The sequence below is a fragment of the Leuciscus leuciscus genome (assembly GCF_965113295.1).
Source record: "Leuciscus leuciscus genome assembly, chromosome: 22".
Lineage (NCBI taxonomy): Eukaryota > Metazoa > Chordata > Actinopteri > Cypriniformes > Leuciscidae > Leuciscus > Leuciscus leuciscus.
The window spans coordinates 20,441,835-20,466,020 of record NC_138746.1 but is presented as its reverse complement, the minus strand read 5'-3'; the positions used below and the strand labels follow the sequence as shown (position 1 = coordinate 20,466,020).

The 24,186-nt window shown below is 38.4% G+C and overlaps 1 protein-coding gene across 3 annotated transcripts; it reads left to right on the top strand.

Annotated features, from left to right (window-relative positions):
* The first annotated feature begins 245 nt into the window (after nt 1-245).
* Nucleotides 246-21,449, top strand: LOC309486810 (uncharacterized protein). 3 transcript variants are annotated; one of them, XM_082154273.1, is made up of 17 exons: nt 257-4,349; nt 4,466-4,516; nt 10,477-10,577; nt 10,716-10,845; nt 11,208-11,257; nt 11,902-12,007; nt 12,403-12,561; nt 12,665-12,782; nt 12,909-12,970; nt 13,100-13,225; nt 13,599-13,678; nt 13,792-13,923; nt 14,356-14,549; nt 16,498-16,627; nt 19,042-19,226; nt 20,438-20,617; nt 20,700-21,449. In XM_082154273.1, the coding sequence occupies exons 1-17, from the start codon at nt 3,572-3,574 to the stop codon at nt 20,719-20,721; spliced, it is 2,604 nt and encodes an 867-aa protein (XP_082010399.1). In that variant the 5' UTR covers nt 257-3,571; the 3' UTR covers nt 20,722-21,449. The 3 variants fall into 3 exon arrangements, 2 of the variants coding, with proteins under 2 accessions (XP_082010399.1, XP_082010398.1); XM_082154272.1 differs by having other exon boundaries at nt 11,899-12,007; XR_014201690.1 differs by lacking the exons at nt 20,438-20,617; nt 20,700-21,449 and having other exon boundaries at nt 246-4,349; nt 11,899-12,007; nt 16,476-16,627; nt 19,042-19,180.
* Nucleotides 21,450-24,186: the final 2,737 nt, after the last annotated feature.

Genomic DNA, 24,186 nt, shown 5'->3' with positions numbered 1-24,186 from the left:
TATCGTCAGTTGATTAAAATGAATGTAAACTGGTAATAATTTGCTCCACTACAGATGGTTGTTATTCAGGCAAATTCCTAGGAAAAATGCCAATTAAGGGATCCGTTGCCTATTGTTGTGGAGTCCTGGGAAGGTGGTGAAAGAACCTGACTGTAAATATATGAATTAGTCTCAACCAATTAGATTAGCTAAACCCAAAGTGGGCGTGGCTATACAGAGCAGCTTGCTCTGTGATAGTGAACAGGAGAGTGTCCCGGGAAAACACGAGCAACACAGGAAATGTTCAATATGTTGGAGAGTGTTAAAAACCGTGGTGCAGCTTTCTTTAGCGAGGAGCCCTTTCTGACAGTGCTGAAACTCACTGTTTTTTTTGGCTCGGAGTCTGGGCCCCCTCCCGGATCTACCTCTCTCTCTCTCCTCCTCTCTGTGGTGGCGAGTGCAGTCAAAACCAAAAGAAAACATGCTTCGAAAGAGAAAAGTTGGGAAACAGTACAAGGGGGATAGAAACCCTCTCCTCGTTTGTCATAAAGAATGTATTTATTGCATGTGTTTAGGACCAGTGCCTAAGAGAATCTCATTATATAAGATGTATAGCCACCCCCTTAAAAACTATTCACTTTATTTCATTATTTTAGTGCGCCATGTGTTACATTAGCTCAAATTAGTGCAAAACATCTTTGCGAAATTTGAAATAAGAGCTCTTTGGCAAAAGCTTTTGGATGAAAATGTTTGACAGAGGAAGAGAGCATTTGGTTTGCAGCCGTTCTCAAATGGCCTTTGAATATCGTGTAAAAGAAATGAAGGGGAAAATTGGTATTCCTACAAATATTTGATCAAGGTATCATGCCGTATCTGTTTTGCTGAGTGGTAAATGAAAAGCATTTGTGTGGTTCTTCAGTAACAGGACCCAAAAACTTGGAATACCAAGTTGCAAAACTCGCCTCTCCCTCTCCTGCCCTCTTCTCTGATAGCAGAACGTCTGCACTCTAGTGACACTCTGTGGCAACCGTAGGGAATCCTCCACATTCTTACCTTTCACAGATACAGCTTAAATATACATAATGTGAACTGAACATACAGAGGCGTTACAATTTGGTCATTTAAATGAGTTTGACAGACTGTTAGAGGTCCGTCAGAGGTGTTTCCTGAACTGAGACCCCGGTAGGGTTTCAGTTCTCTAACAGTCTGGGATGTTAATGTGTGTACTGGATTTTGGAAGCTGAAGAGGAGGGGGAGTGGGGAGAAGTCAGGCTTTTTACTCGAAGTCTTTAAAAATGCTCAAACCCATTAAATGTTTAAGAGCTACTGCAGCCTTGAAGGAACACACTCAGCCTATGTTGACTGTGGGATCCTGAAAGATAGTTGTAGTCAAACAAATGCCATGTTTCCCTAATAGCAACTTAATTGGTATTATTGTGAAAGCAGCTGTTTGATTAAGATTTAACTGCAAGATGGCTCAAGTAAATGTTTGTGCTACCAGAAAGGACACAATGTAGAGCAATTGCTTCACAGCTTTTATTTTGTCTGAAATTTCATTAGAGTATCATACATCATGTTATTGGGCATTGCAATGAAAGAACATGATGCGTATTTTATTTTATGTGAATTATATTTTGATGAATGAATTGCAAATCTTGCTCCCTCTGACCTGCTTCACTGATTAGAAACACTTATGTACCAGTTGCTTTTTTTATGAGCCTGGAAAAGCAACAGCTACTGTACCTGCCAAAAAGAAAGGAATGACGCACATGAGCCACTGTGCAATTGTTTCTCAAATATGTAATACATGGTAAGGTATACCTGTAAATACATGTACATTTTTTTTTTTTTTTTTTCAGGATTGTAAAGAGTAGAAATCATGAAATGTACATTCTCAGGATAGTTGTCTCTCTCTGTTGTGTGGTTTTCATCAGGTTATAGTTAAATAATATAGTACAATAATCCAACAGTACAACAGTAAAGTGTCGTTTCACACTCTTTGGTTAGGACTAGACTTACACGAAATCTGCACACACAGAACTCTTCTGTGCAACCCTTACCCCCCTTATACTGTATGTTTGTTTATCAAACCTTTTGGCTAATATGATTTTTTTTTTTCCCAGCTACCAGTTGGAGTATATTAACCTTTCCTCAGCTCTGCTTACCATTTTTAAATAAATTCTGCAGAATTCCACAGATCGTCCCCTAAAATCAGCAGGAAATGTACAACGTACAATACAATGCCGATTATTCTGCCTTGGCCTATAGTTGTGATGGATGCTAGTCATGCAACACAGTTACTGCAGCCCACCATGTCATCCCTTATTGTGCACAAATGTTTTTGTTTAAAAACATATATAAATATCAGTGGAGCCTTTGATCAACAGGCTTAACAACTGGCTCTTTAAAAAGTACTGGAACATGGTGACCTTTTCTTCTGCATGGAACGCTTGATACAGTGCTGACAGTTCTTTCTGCTCCGACTGTGCTCGAATGCATTAATGATAATTAAAACATTATGATTTCTGCTTGCATGCATTTGATTGGCCCTAAAATATAAAGGTTATACAAAAGGACTCCTCTAACAGCAATACTTTCTTTTTTTCAGCATCATTACTCCAGTCTTCAGTGTCACACGATTCTTCAGAAATCATTCTAATATGCTGATTTGGTGCTCAAGAAACATTTGTTATTATCATCAATGGTGAAAACAGTTGGTGTGCTGCTTCATATTTTTGTGGAAACTGTGATACATTTATTCTTTATTCTATTCTTTGATGAATAGAAAGTTCAAAAGAACAGCGTTTATTTAAAAAATAAATAAATATTATTTAACATTTTACTGATCTCTGAACGGTAGTGTATCTCAAATTATGAATCTTTCACTTTCAGGGTCAGATGTCACTTTTGCACTGTATTAAATTTTGTGTGTGTGTGTGTATACATCCTTAATATTTAATTAAACAATTATCAAATGAAGGAAAAGAGCATTATAACCAGGCAAATTATGTTCATTATTAGTGACCAGTTCAGGTGTATCAGAAAGCTTAGCATTAGCAGCTTAGCATAGCACAGCAACTTTGTAAGTGGAACAACAGACCAATCAAGAAATAACAGATTCCACAGATGTACCCAAACTAGTACAATTTGTGATCTAGTACCATATACTGCTCTTTCTAAATGAACTGTAATTTTTCAAAAAAAATTACTCACAAAAAAAGGTCAGCTACGCTCTTAATTTTATTCACATATCTCTTTGAGGACAGAGCCGTGTCCTTAGTACTTTCCATATGAAAGGCCTTTAATTGAAACTAGCATTCATCTCAAGTATTCATCGAAGCCAACGCATAAAGCCTCATCCTATTCTCTTTCAGGCCACTGCTAAGCAACAACCTACTGAGGATTTATTTTTTATTGCTCGGAAGGGTTTCGGTGAGAGGGTCTTGCATATTGATGCTTTGAGGGGGTCTGTTTTCCTTTCGATGAAGGTTTAGGTGATAGAGGTGAAAAAGCCATGCTTTTCTCTCTCTGATCCTCAGACTTTTAGTTTCTTCTGGGATTGAGAGGGTCAGGGAATGGGGAGGAAGTAGCGATGGACGTGGAAAAGCATGTGGATAACCGACAGTCCAGACGAGAAAACATCATCGACATTGTAGAAAGGTTCCTGTGTTGCTCTTGCTTTCGGACTGTTGAAAACGACTGCTTGAAGTACAATCAGGAAAAGCCACAAAATCCCAAGCCTGTCATGGATGAGGAGAATGTCCATGTCGTTGTTGAAGATTTGGGAATAGACAACCCTGGATTTAGCCTTGCTGAAGTTAAGCGCTACGGGCCACCTCAACAGATCACCATTGGCCGCTCTGCTAGTTCTGTGTCCGTGTGCCAAAGAGCAGCGCTAAAGAAGAAGCTTGCACCACTTTCCTCTTTACCATTTCAGTCCAGAGTGATCCAAAACAATGAGGATGATTCTGCTGTTGACTATCTTCTGTATGGTTCTGGCAGCATTAATGTTGAAGATGGTGGTCTTCTCACACCACCAGTCATTAACCTTATACCTCCGACCCCTTCCGAAGTAATAGATGACGACCAGTTCTTCGACATAAACTCGGAAGAAGAAAGTATGCAGCAAACTTCCGGCAGTGAAGGAGTGGACAGTATCGGCAGTGCTGCTACAGGAGAGCAGGAAAGCGAGGAAGATGTAGACCAAGACGTGGAGTTTGAAGGTAACCGTGAGACCAAAACTCAAGAACATCCACAGGTGGAGCCTCAAGAGGAAGACACGACCAAGAAGAACAGCGTGGACAAGTCTACAATTCACTTCCTGCGCAGCTCCTTTCAAGTACCCCCACTTCCTGAATACCCACGAAAAAGTAAGAGGCGTCAGCAGTGCGATGAGCCCACTGGCACGTTTGTACAAGACTGGAGTGAAGTTTTGCTTTTACCATGATACATTCTGAAATATTTACTTGTTTGTTTGCATTGTTAGGAAGCCTCAATACTGGAATCAGTTTGCTGCAGTTCACGGAACATAATCTGGGTGAGTCTGTTTTGATTTGTGATGAATCTTCACAGTAGTCTTCGGTTCCTGTAGTGAAATAGTTTTGAATAGTCACTTCTAAATCTGAAAAGGTCCTGTGCACATTTGTTAGTACTATATATAGTATGGTAAAATATAGTAATATATAGTAATTTTGTTCTATATAGTATATAGTTCTATAAACAGTCAATATTTTTAACTGTTGTCAAAACTGACATCAAAGTATGATTGATTGTTGTAGCTTGACAAAAATTCCTGCTGTCTTATGGCACTTTTTACGAATAAGGTACAAAACTGAAAACCTTATTTCTTTATTTTTTTGCAGTGAATAGGTGCATACCGTTTATTTCTATGGGCTTGCAAATTTAAATGTTAAATATTTTAATACTTTAAATATTATTTAAAATATAAAAAACTGTAACAATTGTGCAATTATAATTAGTTGAATTTTTTTACTACAATGAATCAAATATGAATATTTAAAAAGGTATTAATAGCAAAAATTAAACTGATTATGTCAAACTTTTGTCAATATCAATTTTAATGGTTAAATCCCCATTTTAAGGAGGGAGGATACCAACATTTGATGTTTAATACTAGCTACTTAATTTGACTTTGAACAATACTTTATCAAACATATTTAATATCTAATGTTGTCTTATGTTTTTTTTTTAAAAAGGTCATGGAAAACTACTGTGCACTGTATTTGTAGAATGTGCCATAATACCAGAAAGAGAAGGAATCAGAAATGTTGGGTATTTTAACCTAATCACATAAAAATGATGCCGCATGCACATCTACAAATATTTCGAGGTTGGTATGTAACACAACTATAGTATGTAACCTTTAATTAGTGCTTAGCAATTTTTAAGATGTGGCAGAAATCTGAGACGGTCTGAATAGTTCATCATTGACGTATTTGTCTGAAATGCTGAAATCTTGCCTCTCATGACTCTTCTTGCCTTTTTGATATTTTACTCATGTCCTCATCCAGGTGTGGTTTTCAGCAGAAAGGGCACAGTTCAGAGGGTGTGGGTGGACATGCCACTGTGCAGGTCTCATCATGCACAAAGCAACTCCTCACAGCAAAGATATTTAGACCCTTTAGTGAAGTGAGCTGTTGCTCCTTCCCGAAAACTAAGGTGTTTATTGTTTGGTCTAGAGAAACGACACCCACTGGTGCTGTTTTGTGACCAAGGGGTAATCTTTTTAGGACAATGGTGTCTGTGCTGTGGTGAGGGATGGCCTTTGTACACATTTATCCCAAGCGTGAAGCCATATGCCCTGTTCCCAAGCATTGTATTCCATTCAAAAACCTTCACACGGTTGCTCCAGGCATTTGAAGAAGTTGCACAGATCTTCTATGAATGAATCTGTCTCAATGTCTGTTATACTTCTATTTGTTAGTACACCATTGCCAGTTGTAAATAAATGCTGACAACACACAGGTGTGTTTTACAGTAAAGCCCTAAATCGATTAACACTTGAATGTGTTTGTTCATAATTCACTCTTCTGAAAGTTCAGCGAGCTTGGTTTGGAGGACACTGTATTCTCTGGTGCTGTGTTTCACACTGGTCCACAGTACATCGGGGGCCCTATGGAAACTGGGGAAACAGCTGGCAGGGCGGAAAGACCTAGATACTTCCCACGATCCCAAAGGCCTCTCTCGCTGTGATCCTCTGAATATCTGTACCTCTACCTCCTTCGGCCATGTGGTATTCCATTAATCCAGTTTGCAATTTACTGGCTTTTTGCAAGGAGGAGAATGTGTTGGACTGCAGCACATATGCATGTTATTCTCTTGCAGCGAGATCTGGTTTTGGCTCCCTCAGATCTTGACCTGTGTTAAGTCCTTGGCTTTACTGAGTTTTCTCTGCAGTCTCGGGACAGGCTCTGCACATATCCTCTTCCTGTTCACTGTCTAGAACGACCAGAGGCTGTCAGAGGGCCGACTTCACCGACCGTGTGAAGTGGCCCAGTTTCTGAAAGCCTCCTGTCCTTTTGCTAGACCATTTTAGCTCTGTCTGGGGACTAAACACTGTCTCACTTTCTCCCATTTGAAATCTTTTGTGCTTTTGTATTTTTTGTAAGTATCTTGTTTGTTTAAATAGGACAGTTTCACACAGTCCATGAAGTTGAACCAATTCTGAATGTCAATTTAAAGGTCAATTTAATCTCACAACTGAATCACACTTGATTGAAGTCACACTCCCTTCCTCTTGCTTGTCAAATTACATTTCTTGTCATTACAGCCATATTGAAATATGAAATTAAATATAATTTTATCAAGTTTGCAGTGCACAACAATCAACAAGAACAAAAAAAAAACAAGTTGGTTGTTCAGTGTACCTAATTTGAGGTATTGCAGAACAGTTCTTAAACATTTTCACAAGTAATTTCAGTTGTGTGAAATACATTTGTGTTCTTTATGTTCTTACATTTGGGACTACATAGGCCAACATCATTTTTGTGGGCATTAAGTAAAACTGGGCAAGGGATTTCTATTTTGAGGCATGCTTTGCATGGGACCGGCTAGGGAGTGTAAATATACGAAATTAAGTGATATCTTATTCGTTTATGAGATTAATAAATGGTGACACTTGTTAGTGTTCAGTGTTCTTTTGTGTTTCTGATATGTTAGATATTACCATTATGCTGAAGACTTCCAATGTAAAAAAAATTTTTGTCCTTGTGCTTGTACTGGAAACGCCATGCATGAAAGTACAAACAATTTTAACAAATAGCATGCTAACATGTGCTATTGCTAGCTAGTAGTTTACTGCAAAAGATTAAATTGAAGTTGACGTGTCTGATTCATGACTTTACCAAATTGAGTTTCCACCAAACAAAGTATTTGAGTTGAGTTTACATGTTAATGAAACTTATTTCCCACCACTGTCCACAACTGAATTAAGTTTAGCCAAAAATTGCTTCTTATGCACAAAATCAACCCTATTTGCCTGGCACAACTACCATCACAGTCTTACCGCATTCAGAAAGCCAGTGATGAATGTAGTTTTATTTAAAAGCGATGCCTGCATATATTATTAAATGATCATGGCTAAATAATAAAAGAATGGCCCTGATTTGCTGAGATCCCAAATGAAGAATACTTGTGAAGTTGCTTGTGAAATCTGTCAAATTGTATTTGCTTTGTGAACGTGTTGCACATGATGAATAACTGTGCAAACAGCATGCAAATGGATTGGTTATTCTTGAAAGTACTATGTTAATAATGCACTTATAACAGTAGAAATTATGATTATAATAATTAAGTTGTGGTGAGGGCTGGCTGTAGTGAAAAATTGTTGTGAAAAGTGGTGAAAAAAAATCTTCTTTTTCCCAGAATTTTTTGTGCATCACTAATTGTAGTTTTATCAGTTGGTCTCAGTGCAGCAGTTCTTTCTCCTTGAGGAGGAAGTCAGTATCAGGGCTTTGAGGAGCTTTAGGGGGAAAAATGTTGCAAAGTCTCTCTGCGTTGGCCCCCGTACTCACGTAAGCCTTTTTTTTTTTTTTTTTTTTTAAGGGGGCAGAGAGTTCATTGGAAGGACATTTGGGGTCTTATGTGATGCTCTGGGTCTTGTTCACACACCGTTTGTGGTAAATGTCTGATATTGGAGAGAGTGAGCTTCCAATAATTCTCTCAGCTGTTTTTACAAGGCATTGCAGGGCCTTGTGGTCTAAATCATTGCAATTTCCAAACCATGTTGTTAGGATGCTTACAATTGTTTCTCTGTAGAATGTGGTGAGGATTGGTGGGGGAAGTTTGCCCTCATCAGTCACCGCACAGAGAGTGCTGTACTTTCTTGGGGTGGTACAAGTGATGTGAAAACCCAGAAACGTCTTTATTCTGACTATCTCTACAGGAGACCCATTGATGTGCTTTGGGAGGTGGTCAGTGCGGGACTTTGTGGAGTCGATGTCTCCGTTTATTTTGTCAACATTTAGAGAGAAATTGTTGTTTGGACAGCATTCTACTAGATGCTCCAGCTCCTTTCTGTACGATGACTCATCGTCGCTGATGAGGCCCACCGCTGCAATGTCATCCTCAAACTTGATGATGTGGTTTGTACTGTGTTTGGCAGTACATTTGTGAGTCATCAGGGTGAACAACAGCCCTGTGGGGCTCCAATGCTCAGTATGATGGTGCCGGACCAGTTTTTGCCTATCCCGAATGTCTGAGGTCTGCCAGTAAGGAAATCCAGATATAGAGAGAGGAGTTATTGTTGTGTGTGCTCAGTTTATCTGTGATGTTTAGAGATAATTATGTTGAACATATTTCATGATTCTTCAGAAATCATTCTAATATGTGCTGGTTTGGTACTCCAGAAACATTATTTGTCATTAAAAGTGTTGAAAACACTTCTATCATGACAACTCTCAGGATATTTTTTGCATGGTAATGGACATGACCATGTTAATGTATTTGGTCTTGGCGAAATAGATCTGCTACGCTGCTGCTGCTGAATTGCTGCTGCTGTTGATTATTGCTGCTGCTGCTGCAGAGCAAGTACAGGAACTTGCTACTACCAATACATATGTCGAAATACTGCTGTGAGTATGTAGACACACTGCTGCTGCACAAATAGCATATATCAATTACCCATGGCAGATCTATACAGGTGGAGCTGGGGAAGGTGGAGGGTTTTAGACAAACTCTGAAAGCACGCTGCAAACTGCTATAGAGTATGTCTACATGTTTAACCAGCCATTTAAATGTTGAGCAGCAAGCTCATTGACTGCAGATGTGACATGAACCACTCTACTTGTGCCAAGTAGTTAACGCTGTGAATATCCTCAATTTGGGTTCCCATCAGCCTGTGCCATCTAGAGTTTCATGACAGAACTAGGCATTTGTGCTGCTAAATGTTTTAATGGAAACCGGGATGCTTTTTTTCTCCAGATTTTTTGTGCTTTTACTTGCTTTGTCACCTAATGGTGTTCACATTTGCAACTGCTTTTTAAACATTCTTGTTCACTCAAAGCTGTCCTGTTGGGCTAAGATACTATAGATTCTTCTGTCCATATTCTGTTTGAGAACTAGTTTGATGAAAGTAATTAATGAGTATTGCAATACTGACAAATCTATAGGTTTCTATGGTCCGATCTCTATGGTCAGCCGCTCCACCGTTTAATATTTCGTTTTATAAAAGACACCAGTAGTATTCCTCAGGCAATGTACAAACCTGGCACCGATGCCAAACACATACTATTCCCTATTATGCAGAATCACCAGGGATCAAACAGTGGGCTTTTGATAGGACTTAAGACCATCATTTCAGTGTGTCAATTCCCAGCTCTTGTTTGTTTTTCCTGCTTTTTTTTATGAAGGAAGGGGAGGGGGTTTAAAAAGCATTGCGGTTATGGGAATGTTAGAATGTCTGCTGTCTGTGGGAAAACATAGCATGTCACTGTTCACTAAACTATGCCACTGGCCAGACAGTCCCTCACTTGTCCTTTTCACTGTCAACCCAGTTTCGCAACATCCCACAGTATTCCAGTGTGGTTTGCTGTGTGTTTGCATTTATTTACAGAGCGCGCAGATGAGGCTTATGATAAATTATTGATGACTGATGCTACAGAACCCGTATATGAAAAGAAACGCCTTCATTCCTTCCTTAACATTATTAGCTCAAGTATTAGCACTAGCATACAGAGATTAAGTAGCTGTTTCCGGCTGACATTATTAATTTGACACAAATTCCAACCAAGCTTTCAAGTTTGTTCCATGGAGCACAATACACCAAATATGGTGTTCTGGAGTGTCCAGACTTCAGTTTGGGACCAATTTTTCCCATGTTAGCTTGAAGTTCTACTTGTTTTGTTTCCCAGAGATGGACTCACTGACCCAGACAGAGCTTCTCCGGCTTCTCCGGATCCAAAAGTTCTTTCCCATCAGCTCAGGGATCATCTGCTAATAGTGCTGACATCTTGTTGATGTGTTGTTTTACTCATTTAGATGACCTGAGCAACAAGGATGCCAGCAGCCATGAGTTGCTAAAGGAAGAGTTGAGGCTACTACCGCTGAGCAGTAAGATAAGCATGCTAACACACCAAAAGGTAAAATCACTCGGGATTACTTTTGTAAATGAAACGTTTATTAATTAATAGACATTAATATAATCCATACTTCACACAGAATACATTTAAAAGGCACTAAACATGTACAAATGCTCTTTTTTTGTCATCCTGTCACAGAAATTAGCCACTAGGTCCTGTAGTTTGGGCGATACGGTGCCGAGGAGTCATACCTTTCACTCCACATGCCAAAGGCAAAATGAAATTCTTGAAGATGAAGAATCCCCACGTCAAAGAAGGATAACTGTTGGTAAAGACATGATGTGACTTTGTATTATAAGCCATTGCTTGGATGACAAAGGGTAGGATGCTCTCTCTATTGTATTTATTGTTAGATGACTCATATGAAAACAACGGGTCTGAAAATGAGTACCCTGCTGAAAAAGAAACTCTAGTATTGTGTTTTAGATGTTTCCCACTTGGCCTTTTAACTAGGGTAACCAGAAAGTTTTTGGTCGATAAGCTTCACGAGCACCAAGTTTTGCTGGTTGAATAGTATGCCAGTGCGGGTACAAAAAGCAAGACCCCAACAAGCACTAATCATAAACTAGCATACAAATTAAAGCTAGTCTTTTCAGCATGGCAGTGATCATGTTATTTTTCTCTTCCCAGCATCCTACATTCCCCAGTCAATGGACCACACCGGAGAAAGTGCAGTGAAGGTATTGGCCTTTTTTGCTGGTTTTGTGTGCAAGATTGTGAAAAAAATTCGGGAAACTTTTTTTGCTTTTCTGCTTCAGTTACCAGGTCTTATTCTAAAAAGTGATTTATTCTCATAATAACATTGTGTAAGTTGTCTCATGTCTCATGGTTTCAGACTCTAAGTAAGTCAACAGACATACAGTAGCAGATTTTTTTATTCCTACATAATTGTGAAAATACACTCATATTTTAACACCATTGACTTGGCTTTTTTGTCTAGATGAGAATTGCAAACTACAGCCATTTTGTAAAACTATATGCTGTTTCATATAAAAATAACCCACATTTTAATGTAGTCAGAGTATCCACATCTTTAGGGTATACACAAAGACACTCATGCAGCGTTTCATAAGAGCACCGAAAATTCTCCATGGTTAAACAAAACAACTCTTAAAGTCCTATTTTCTGTCTTTTATGATGGAATATTCTAACTTGGTCTTTTTTGTGTGGACACGTCTTCCATTGCGTTAATACTCTGCAGAAGTATGTTCATGAACTGTTATTTCAAGTTGATGAATGTGTCTGCATGCATACATGTTGCGAACTTTAAAAGTCATTTGTATCATGTATTGTGAGTTTGTCTGTATCTGTCTGTGTTCAGCAGGATTCTAATGGGTACAGTGCCAAAACTTTAGCAGAGCTGAACACGGAGGAGGTCTGCCAGTGGTTTAGTAATATTGGTCTACAGAAATGCCTGCCCTTCATTAGAGGTAAAGTACAGTTTGCACATTTGTTTTTGTCATTTTCCCACCCCTTTTAAATGTTTTAATTCGCCAAACATTCAAAGAGACAAATGCTTTGACCACAAACCAATAACTGTTTAGATTATGTATTACTCATTTGCACTTTTAAGTTATTGCATCATTTTAAGAAGTATTTCCATGCATCAACTTAAAAAGAGATGGAAAAACAACATTTACTAGCTAATACAACACCACAGAGACTCTTACCATTTCTAGCTAATGATTTGCAGTGCCTATTTGTTGAATATTCAAACCAATAAAGATCTATTTTAGAGATCCATTAGTGTTATTTATCAGAAGCTGAACAGTTTGAAGAGATGTTAATAATAATGTTGTGGCTTTGGGTGGATCAAAACCTACAGAGGCAGAGTTCAGTGGATCTCACATCGCTTCTATTGATCTCCACACCCTTGAAATCCTTCAATTGTCCAATCTGGAGGAAAGAGAGAGGCTGCTGTCTGCCATCTACCATGAGTTACACCCACCGAACGCCACCACCCAAAGACTCAACTCCCTCCTGGGTACCATTGCACAACCAACATGAACTGTTTGAGTTCACATTCCAGTACTTTTGTCTGTAATGTTGTGGAAGCAAACCTGAACTTGTTTTCTTTCCCGTAAAAGAAAGGTTTGGTCCACACAATGTTGAGAAATTCACAGCGGCTTTGGTGTCCATGACCAAGTCAAAATCTTCTCCTCAAGTTAGCAGCATCAATATGAACCGATGCTCATTCAAATTCAGGTAGAGCGTCCTTCCTCTCTGTAGAATGTAAAATGATGTGTTATCACTACTTGTTACCAAAATGGAATTATGTTCATAACAGTATTTAGAGGTTGACCTGAATATGAGTCATGTTATCTTTCACAGACAGAAAGAGCAAAATGCTAGATTTCAGAAGAACTCACATCTCATTGAAATCACAGTCAATGGTACCATTCTGCAATTTTATCCCATCTTATAGTTCAAAATATTTTTTTATTTTTTTTATTTATTTATTTATTTTAAATTAATTTCAAGGTTTTGACAATTGCCTATATCTGTCTGCGATTTTGATTTAGCATCAGATCGTACTGTTCACTTAAGGACACCCAAAGACACAAGTGTGGGAAAAGTAACGGAGTCCTGCCTGAGGATGCTGGGAATTAATGAAGACAAAGATCACTTTAACATGAAAAGCAATGAAGGTCTGTATATAAAAGCCAAAAGGAATACAATATACAAATTGTTGTTAATTTATACAATATCACAGATGACACCAACCTGTAAATGCAAATACTTGTATATTATTTGCAGTAAAAAAAATATTTTAATATACTGATTTATATGTGCCATTATTTTTTTCTTTGGGGATTATGCACACATACACAAAATAAATTGACTTACGCTCAATTTATTGTATTATCTTTAGGGCTTTTTCTTTTGTCTTCTTTGGAAAAGATCAGCCATTTAGTCTTGCATTTGGAGAGAATCATATATGGCTTGTGGCTTGTAAGTGCTCTGGAATTTACACAGTGAATTTACTTTTACATACCGTCTCTATTTTTCCATGTTTTTCAGATGAGTTCTCCCCTGAGCAGCAGATTGGAGATTTGCCTGGCTCAGAAACAAGACTAATGGAGCTTCACTTATGTAGGAAGGTAGACAGAATTGCATGTTTTAAGCTGAATATTTCAATGGATTAAATGAAAACACACAAACATAACTTAGGTCAAATTAAACTTTTTTTTTACTTTTGCCTCTCAAAACACAGAAAGACGGCCCTGATTCCCCAAATAATGTTTCTACCACTGACGATATTCAGAGCAAGAATCTGCTAAACAACACCGGCAAGATTCGAGAGCTTAACCAACAGGTGGCCTCCCTTCAAAACGTCATCATACAGGTAAATATTCTCTGTTGTCCTGTTGGAGGAAGACAAAATAAAACCAGAAAAGTCTTTCACCATTTTATTCAAATGAAGACTGGGGCTAGTTGTCACACCAGGAACTATCTGTTTTTGAGTCAAAAGTCCAGTAACCAAATGCTTATTTTCTCTAGTAGTGGATTTATTTTTGGTTTCTAGTTCAAAACTCTCATGAATAAGAATAATACTTGTGAATTTTATCCTAAACCTAAAATTTCAGTATCATTGAGTACACTTTTGGAGCAGGGTTGTGTCTTTTTCCCTTGGCAAAAACAGTGTATCCGTAACAGAGGTATTTTCTTACACAGAAATAGACTTTCAAAAATAAACCTGCCTTGAGGGAAAAAATGTGACAACTAACCCTGTTCTCCTCTATTGCTTTTATTTCATCTATGTCTGTATTATTATCAGGTTCAGGAGCTTTACCATGGACTGGTGGCCTTCTGTTCAGAGCTGAAGAAGATGGAGGGGGACATGGATGCAGTGCAAACAGACAGCTTGGAAGTGAAGAGGCGTCTCAGTGAAGCCCAGGACTGTCTGAGGAGGAAGAGACAGAGCCTTCAAACACTCAGGGACAATCTTAACACAGCACCAGTGCAGAATAAGTAAGTATATCCTCTCATTGTAAAATATAATAGAATGTGCTGGAGGTTAATGCAGAGCAGTTGAGTAATTATATGGGATTATCACATGGAATTGGAGAGGGAAAGAAACTGTTCATTAATGCATCGGTCTTTATGGATAATGATGTGTTGCGTCTTCCAGAAGGAGAGGCTGGAAGAACTGATGATCAGAGCTGGTTTTGGATGCCCTCAGTGTAATTTCCTTGTTGAGACTGAACATCCTGTGATTTTTGATGCTCTGTTTACAGTCTGTTACAGTTTATTTTTCTGTGGCGTCAGTGCTGAAAGTTGCATTGGATGATGGTAATGGGTAGTCCACAGATCTTTCTTAATTTCCTAAAGTTTAGAGAAAACTGCTGCCCGGTCTGCCTCATGATTGGACCATTATGCCAGAGTTTAATGCACTTTCTTAACATATTAAATATCTGCATGGTTCTGACAATGTAGGAAAGAAAGTTTCATCATTTACTCGCCCTTATGATGTTTCATGATGTTATTTTTTCATTGGAACACAAAAACAGAATTTTTGATAAGGATCAGCCTTATCATGTGCAAATAGTTACTGTTGCAAAATGGGAATACATACCTGTTTAATTTATGAGGTGTGCAAATAAAGAGAGGGTGTTTGAGGAAAAAGCCAGTGTGGGTCTCACCCAGTAGTTTCCTGCTTTTTCTCCGATTTACGGCCTTTGATTTATTCTGACATCTTTTCGAGCTGGACAGATTGAAAGCAGGAATGGATAAGGGTGTTAGAAAATACCATCATAAATCAATATGTCCAAGTCCTCATTAATTACCTGATAAGCCACTTAACTTGAAGGCTTATTGTTTTTTGTTTCGTTATGTCCTTCATGTGCTTGGCCATTTCCCCAGGAAAAATGCAAACAAATCTTTCAAGTATCAGGGTTTTTGGATGACATTAATCTAAGATATTTAAGTCTGAGAACACAAGAGGTTTAGACCACTTACATTTATTTAAGACTGAGCCACACAAAAATAAAAAGCCTAATCTTTGATATAAAGTGACAGAACATTGGAAATCTATTCAGATCAGCTTCCTGATCCAAGACACAGGAATAGTTCTCTAAAAATGAAAATTTGGTCATCATTTATTTTGTTCCAAAGTTTCTTTTTTTTCTGTGAAATATAGGATGATGTCCACTCATTCCTATATAATTAAAGTTAATGAGATACCGTCAAAGTCCAAATAATAATACCTTAAAAAAAAAAACAGTGGTCTATATAAGTTGTTTGTTATATTCCAAGTCTTCTGAAGCTGTATGGTAGCTTTGTGTGAAGCAAAGACTGAAGTTTAACTCATGGAAATAAAAATCTACAGTTTATATTTTTAGATGAACTGTTCCTTTAAAGGTGCATTGTGTAATATTTAGGAGGATCTGTTGACAGAAATGCAATATCATATACATAATTATGTTTTCAGTGGTGTATACATAATATATATGTTTACATAATGAACCGTTATGTTTGTATTACCTTAGAATGAGCCATTTCTATCTACATACACATGGTCCCCTTACATTGAAATAGCCATTTTGTGCCGACATGTTTCTACAGTAGCCCTAAACGGACAAATGCATTTTGTCACTATGTTGTTCTTTGTGCAAAGAAGCTAGCTATAGTCAGCAAATAAAACACTGACACAATGATGAACAAGTAACAATAATATTCGAAATACAGTTTTACTGAATAATCAAGTAAACCTAATTTCTTAATTTATCTTTGTAAAGAAACCTCATTGCTTAACTGGCTACTCTCTGCTGTCTCAGACGAAATCTTTTTTTTCCGTGTTGGCCACCGAAAATTCTGTTGGTTGCAATTTGCAACCTCACCACTATAGATGCCTCTAAAAATTACACGGTGCACCTTTAAGAGAGCTCAAGGGAGCAGCTTGTGTTTGTTTACTCCTCAGGCCTTCAGAGGTCAGACTTCTGGAGAAGATGAAGCTGAATTGCCAGGTGTTTAAAGACGAGATCACACTGGTCCACCTAAATCGGCAGGTGGCTCACCTGCGTGAAATTCTGGAGAAGACCCAGGCCAAGGTGAGACTGGCACCCCCGATCTAGTTTCTCAAGGTTTTCAGAGTTTCCTGTTGCAGTATGAAATGATATAGTGTTGACATGTGAACGCAGGCCAGTAGTTATTATTTTAGACCACATTTTAATGAGGCTGAACATATGGTACTAATGTGAGCATTACAGTCTTGGCTTTTCCCAATATGCAAGCACTTGGTTGGACATACAAAAACACTTGGGGAAAAAATTAATGCAGTTAAGCGGCATGAAGTCCTGAAGCTTTTCTCATAATGTGTAAATTTTTTTATTTATGTTGCCATCTTTAAAACTTTATCATTTATTTGCTTCCCATGGCGTTTCACAATGACGGTCACCACAACAGTGAGCCATTGCCACCAACACCACTTGTTTTTCAAAAGCCAGGATGACACCAAACACTAGTGTAAAACTATCCGTGTTGTGGCCGTACCGGTGATTCTTTCCCACCTTCGTTCTCCTTTAAAGCGTCTCTTTCATCTCATCGGTAGAGACCTAACGAGGTGCCATGAAAGGACACATGCCGACCGGGACTTTGTAAGAAAAGAGCGTGTCACGTTGCCGCCCTCAGGCCACAGTCTTTAGGTGCTGAGTTGGTGGGAAAGAGGCAGTGCCGCTAATGTTTATCATATGACCTAATCAAGGGAAAGGCGCAGGTCATGCCACAGAGCAGTCTGGGAACTAATACAAGCCTTGGCCCTAATAAGGAGCAGTCTGACATTTATTTTCCCTAGATTATCTGACAATAAGGAAATATTTCATCATCGCCTCTAATCTCTGCAATCCGTCGTGACTGCAGTGCATCAAAAAAAGACAGGAAGAGTGAGGGAGGAGTTGCTAAAATAGAGCGAAAAATAACACATGGTGGCAAACGTGGGGTCTAGAGCTGAAATTCAGGGATTTGAGGGAAAAACCCCTTTAAGTAATATGGCTCAAACCTTATCTAACCTTCCCTTTTTTATTTCAATTAAATTACATTTCATTTCCCTTCAGGCCAGAGATGTAGTAGTGGTTGCATACTCAGATTAGGTTTCACTATTCTCGTGGGAAAAGGTTGTGGAGATACTGCGATTGTGGCCAAGCACGAGAGCTCCCAGTAGTTGGGCTCACTTTGATTGTTCCCTCTTTCCGAAGTCTTGGTGGTCACCGTGTTGAGCTGCACTGGCGGCTAAGAGGCCCAGTGGCTAATAGTTGTGGCAGCTTTTGGCTCTGTTTGGGATTTATAGTCCATCTTGAGGTTGCCATTTTACTGCATGCAACACTACCTTCCAGGGCCCTGTGAATCATTTATTGTAACTGACAGTGCCTCACTTATATCATTAATACCAGCCACACTTTTCTAACTGAGTCTGAAATCCTTTCTCATGCGAAACACAATCCTACAATCCGGGGCTTGGCACGACTTCCTCTCCCATCTCATAAGAGTTAGGGGATTTCTGAAGGTGTGCCCGTTTCTCAACCAATTGTTCTTGTTCTTCCCAAACATCTACGGTTTAAAAGACAGTTGCCAAGTTATAATCTGTATTTCCATTGTTCAGCTTGCTCTCTAGTTTCTGTTTGCTCTGTGTCCAGTATCTATTCCCTCACCTCACTCCATCACTAGGTTAGTATGAAGGCTGGACGACATTACGAGCTAATGAAAGTGGACTGAAATGATTAATTCTTAAGTACCTGCCCTTTTGCCGCTTCTCTTAAATAATTGAGCGAGGCCCGAGCTATGCGTCCTGCCCTAGGGAATCCAAACAGTGGGGTGATCAGGGCTCCTAAGCATTTCTGCAGGGGGGTTTCCTGTGTGAGCGAGCCGTCTGGTGCCCATGTCTGGGGAGAGGCTCAGTAGTCTTGGCCGCAGGGCTTTCACACGCCAGGAGACTCGAGCCCTCACCTCGACTTTTCTGCTGCGTGTTCAGAGAAACCTGATCGCTTTGCATCTATCTTTTCACTCACTTCCTGTATTCAGTCTCTGTCTCAGCTATTGGTCTGGTGGTGTGGATTCATGTGATCATGCATGTATACCAGTGATGAAATCATTAGTCATGACACATTTTGGCCCCTATATGCATTTAAATGCAAGGGGGTAAAAATGGCATTAAGGATAAAATATATATTTTTGTAGAAATATATATACAAAATACAGTTTCATGGCTGGCAATAAATATTGTCTTTCTCAATTCACCTGTGTGACAAATTATTATAATTTTTTTTTAATTCTGCTTACTCCACAAATAATCAAGCCCATTTTCTTGAAACAGTCAGATCAGAGAGGCTGTCAGCTTTAACACTTCACACCTTTTCAAGGACAGATCCATAAATCTATCTATAAAACGAGAGCAGTGTCTCATTGAGGAGAGCAACCAGATATTCACTGATGCTGTTTCAGCAGTTTTCTTCTTCTTCTTCTTTTGCAGGAGAAAACTGAAAGGAAGAGCCCTACTCTGACTCAGCTGGTCTCTTTGCAGTCTCCTGTCATGCTGGTGGCCACCCAAGTGAAAGCAGACTCAGACGGTCATTATGGCTTCTCTGCACGCTGGGTAGAGGGCCAGGGATTGATGGTGGTACACACTGAGGGTGCTAGTCTCTGTCGGAATGACAGGTAATTGTTTAGCAAGTCTTTTTTTGTAGCAAGTCTTCAAACGTTCTTTTACCTGCACCAAAATGTTATTGAAACATTTAAAGGAATAGTTCACCCTAAAATGGAAATTGGAACAGCATTTTTTGCAGTCTTTTTCTTTAAATGACTTCCACCAAGTATAACCTTTGGGTCATAGTCCTAAAACAACTGAAATGTGAAAGAATGTGAGATCAAAGAGGTCAGTTCAGTGTAATGGATGTTTTGATGAATTAAGCCTCTAATTGGCCTTTCATAAAACATGCCAAGAAACATCCCAAATTTTCCAGCCTTTAAGAGCAGAGAGGATCACAGAGGCTCCATCAGCTCTTGTGTTTTTCCCCTGTTGCTATGGAAATTTGTAGGAGACAGGGAGCATAACAGGAAAACACTGAAATGTAAAATGTGGGTGGCTATGAACAAGGAACAGATAAAAACATGAAGAATACTGTACCTAGGCTTGCAGTTTAAGTATTACATTTTTGAGCTGGGTTTTGCAAACTTTATAACCTTATACATGCAAACACATGGACATAAACACAAATAAAATACAAGTTATAATTAAGTGGAGGATGAGGACCAGAGGGAGGGGGGAGGAAAAACATAATACAAAAATTAGCATATGCACCCTCTGGAAGAGGGGAATCTGATGTTTGGTAGCTAATTGCCAAACCTCTGGCAAAATTATTTTCACAGTCAGTAAATAAACATAAAGGCTAACGTCACTTTTCTATTTTCAGAAACACAGTGATTTAAATAAAATATAATAAGTGCACAACATTTAACAGGCTTAAAATTAGTTTTTTTATGTGATCCATTAAGATTCTGGAGATTTAATTTCATGCGTGGTGTGTTCTTAAAATTTATTAGAAACCCTGACTATTGGACCCACAATGTGTAATTTATTTTTTTACCTCTTATTTAGTTTTCAGCAATGCAAATTCCATAATGCATTTAAATATTATTGCAATATATATTTGGAAGTTCAGAAGTTGCTTACGGATCATGACACCAGGTCTTCCTTATCATTTCTCGAAAACTGTGCAACTACATATTTGTTACACAACTACTAAGTTGGTAGACTGTTTTGCCTTATCTTTCCAATGGAACCAAATTACCCCTTTAAAAAACAGTAATACGTCCCTGTTAGCAATGCCATCAGTGTTCTTTTTCTGAGGTGTGTGTCTCTGTTTCAGGCTGGTGGAAGTAAACGGAGTGAGCGTCTTGGGGAGCAGTGAGGACGAGCTGGAGTTGCTGCTCAAGACACATATTGCCCACATCATTGTCCTACGCAAACTGGCCCAGGAGCTTCCACAGGAAGACCCTTCTGCCCTGAGTGATCACCAGGACATACAAGTGCTGAAACACCAAGCAATGTAAACCAACTAAACTCAGTCTTTCTTGTCGATAAGCAGAAACACTGTCTTTGCTAACACTTTCTTTCCTGTCTTTCTGCAGAAACACAGTCAGACACATCTGACAAAATCATATCTGATGTTTTATCCCACTTATTAGCGTAATGACATTTGTCTTGTAAGAGAAGAGGTTTATATGTTTACCCTGCATTACATTTTCTGGGTCATTTCGGGGCAGTTTAATTTTTGGGAGGGTATGACTTCATGTTTTCGGGTTGATAGTAATGTAAAAGTCTCAAATAATGGGTGGGTCAGTCAAAAAATTCCTCATAAAAATGGCAATTGCATGGGAAAAAGGCATTTTGAATTCTAAAAAGCATTCAACCATGAAGGTCAAGTTAGCAAAATAAATCATTGTCAAAACTTTCACTTTGTACAGGCAGCTGTGGTGAAATGGAAGGCAGGGAACACTTTCTGTAAGACTGTCATTAATGAGAATATAGATATCAAAGCTAAACTTGTAGAAAATAGCTAAATATTTATTTCATTGTGTAGTAAAAAACAAATGAACCACTTGCTTGTATTAACACAATGTTTTTATTTTATTTTATTTTTTAATGTATTTGTAAATTATAAGCTTCATGAAGAGGTCTGATTAAAGTGTATTACAATATGTGAAAACCTGCAAGCAGCAACCATACATTATTTCACAGAAATCTGCACGTGAACAAAAGAAAATATATATGTTTTTTCCTACTTCTCTCTTGGAAAAACAGAAGAGAATTGTTCAGGTATGGAATATGCTGTCGGGAAGGGCACAATCTATACTCTGACCTGACATTTTTGAAGTGTTTTTAGTAGATTTAGGCTAAATCTATGTTAAAGGAGAGCCACACACACACACACACACACACACACACACACACACACACACACACACACACACACACACACACACACACACACTCAAAGTGTGACAGATGTGCTTTTTTAGCCCCACGTCTTGATGCCTCTGTGGACCCCATATATCCGGTCTTGTGGTTCAACCTTGTGGGTTTCATTGTAAGCCTATTAATAAAGAGACTGGGCATTCTAACTGGCAAGTGGGACCCGCAAATGGAGGGAGGTGACCTGACCCGTGACCTCTTGACCTTTGTGGTGGAATTATGTGGTCATGTGAATCTAACTGTGGGAGTTGAAGAAAGTCTTGAGGAAAGGAATTCTGCTATTACTGACATAGTGGAAGTGAATTACACTGTGTGTAAGTATGTTCAAGTACAGTGCATGATTCATTTGCCATTGTTCAGACTGTGTTCACATATTCAGTTTTTCTCATAGGCAGCTGAAATGTACGTTGCATAATCACTAATCTAAGGTACAACTAATACATTCATCAAAACTGTCATATCTGTCAGCAAACAAATATGCATTCGGTGTACTGGCACATGGGAAGTATTAAACAATCAACAGGAAGTGTCCATCCAAATTTTATACGATATAGATAAAACATGATTTAGCTGCACAAACTGTTCACACAAGGGAGGGCAATCCAAACACACTTTCATAAACAGTGCTGCTGGCAAGGAAAGAAAGACATTGTGGGATTCTCAATAGCCTACGCCCTTCCCCACCCTCTCTAGTCGTGACATGTCTCCTAAAAATGCTCTTTCTTTATTTTCTTTTTGATAAAGGAAAACAACCAACGCACCAAAATAAAACCAATCATAAGAATAAGGAAGAGAAGATTGATTTATAATAATACAGAAACTAGTTGTTCAAGAATTAAAAAAATGCATGAAAATATAATAAAAAAAGAAAGGTAACACTTTAGAACACTGTTCCGCCATTAATGAGCAACAACACAGGAACAAATGAGTAACATTCTACATACTCTGATTAACTAAAGTATACTAGTGCTCAGTTGAATGAAGTAGTTCACTATTAGCTAATCAATAACCTTCCAAAAACCTCAAAAGCTTTCAATGACTTCAGTCATTACTACGGAGTTATCATGCTTTTCACTTTAAAATACTGTTCTGAATAATTAGAAATTCCTTCTATAGAATTTGGTAATACTTGAGTCATTACTAGTGGGTTACCATGATCTTTACTTTAGAATTAATTATAAATTATGCATTATTAACATTAATTATGAGCCTGTATAGAAGTTCTTAGAAGTCCTCTGGGAGGAATGAAAAAATTGTAGTTACTGATTATCTACCTCATTCAACTAAGCGATACTCATGTTCACGTGTAGCTATTCATTAACGATTGAACAGTATTCTAAAGTGGCAAGAAATATTGAATATGACTGTCAGTTGCTAAATATTGCAGAAGTTAAAACAGTTCTCTCATCGCTTGAGGGCAAAACATGTTTCTGTAAGTTGTAAGTCATCAAAACATAATTCATGTGTTTTTTTTGTCTTTGATTTCTCTGACAAAAAAACAAGTCTGACAACTATAAAAAAAAGACGCATATGGCCCGAAGCCTAAAATTATTATTAATCTCTTGATCATTAAGATCGAGTATGAACTGAATGTGCTGAGTGACAGTGCAGATCAACCATAACAAACAAGAAAATGTGTTCATGAATAATGAATATATTAGTTTGCAAGTTATACACTTGATAATTAGTTTATTATAAAAAATGTTTTTGCCCTTAACAGATTATCTGTTCATTTTTATTTTTTCCCCATATTTTTTCATTAAATATGTTTATTTTTAAATTATTTTTAAATGTGTTCATTTAAATATGTGTTCAAATGAGCACTGTACTAATTGTGCTATATCTTATTTTTCTTACACTGCAGTTCTTGAAATGCGTCCAGACCTGTCGTATGTGTATGGAAGACGTGAGGATGGCACAGTATGAATATTCCCATCATCACAGCAGGCATTGCTCCAGTGCACTGACTGTCAGACATAGCTGCTAAAGTTTATGGAGCAGAAACATTTGCCACAGACGTATAGCGCATTTCTGAGGGATCGCCTTCCCTCTGGCCAAAAACCTCCATATATGCATTCTGTTAGGATCTGAAGCCAGTAAAAATACTTTGGCCTCCTTAAGGGGGAAAAAGTTTCTCTTTAACAAATGGAGGGGGCAGTTCGGCATTTCTGAGCTGTTTTTTTGGTAGGTGTTGAAGCAAAGTGAGGGTGGCTGTGGCTTTTCGAAGCTTTCTGGCAGTCTGTACTTCAACTTAACAGCCAATGCAATACGTCCAAAGGACATGGCATGTGTCTGTGCCCCATTCAAAGACTATATCAGTTCAGTCTGCAGGGCCGTTGACGTATCGTTTAACATGGACACGTTTATCCTTGTAATGCATATGATGTGCGTTGTTAGTGTCAGTTGATATTTAAATATAAACCCAGAGCATTTCGACCTTATGGTGTGTGTACAGAGTTAAACAGCTGCAGACAATCGATCCATGTACACACAATTTAGCCTTCTATCCTTTCACTCCCTCTTTACATCCGAATGAGTCATTCAAGGCAAGGACATTTAGACATTTCGATATCTGCCAAGTTCCATAATGACCTGCTATGACAATCTTGTCTCCATTTTCTCCAAACATCACTGGATAGATTC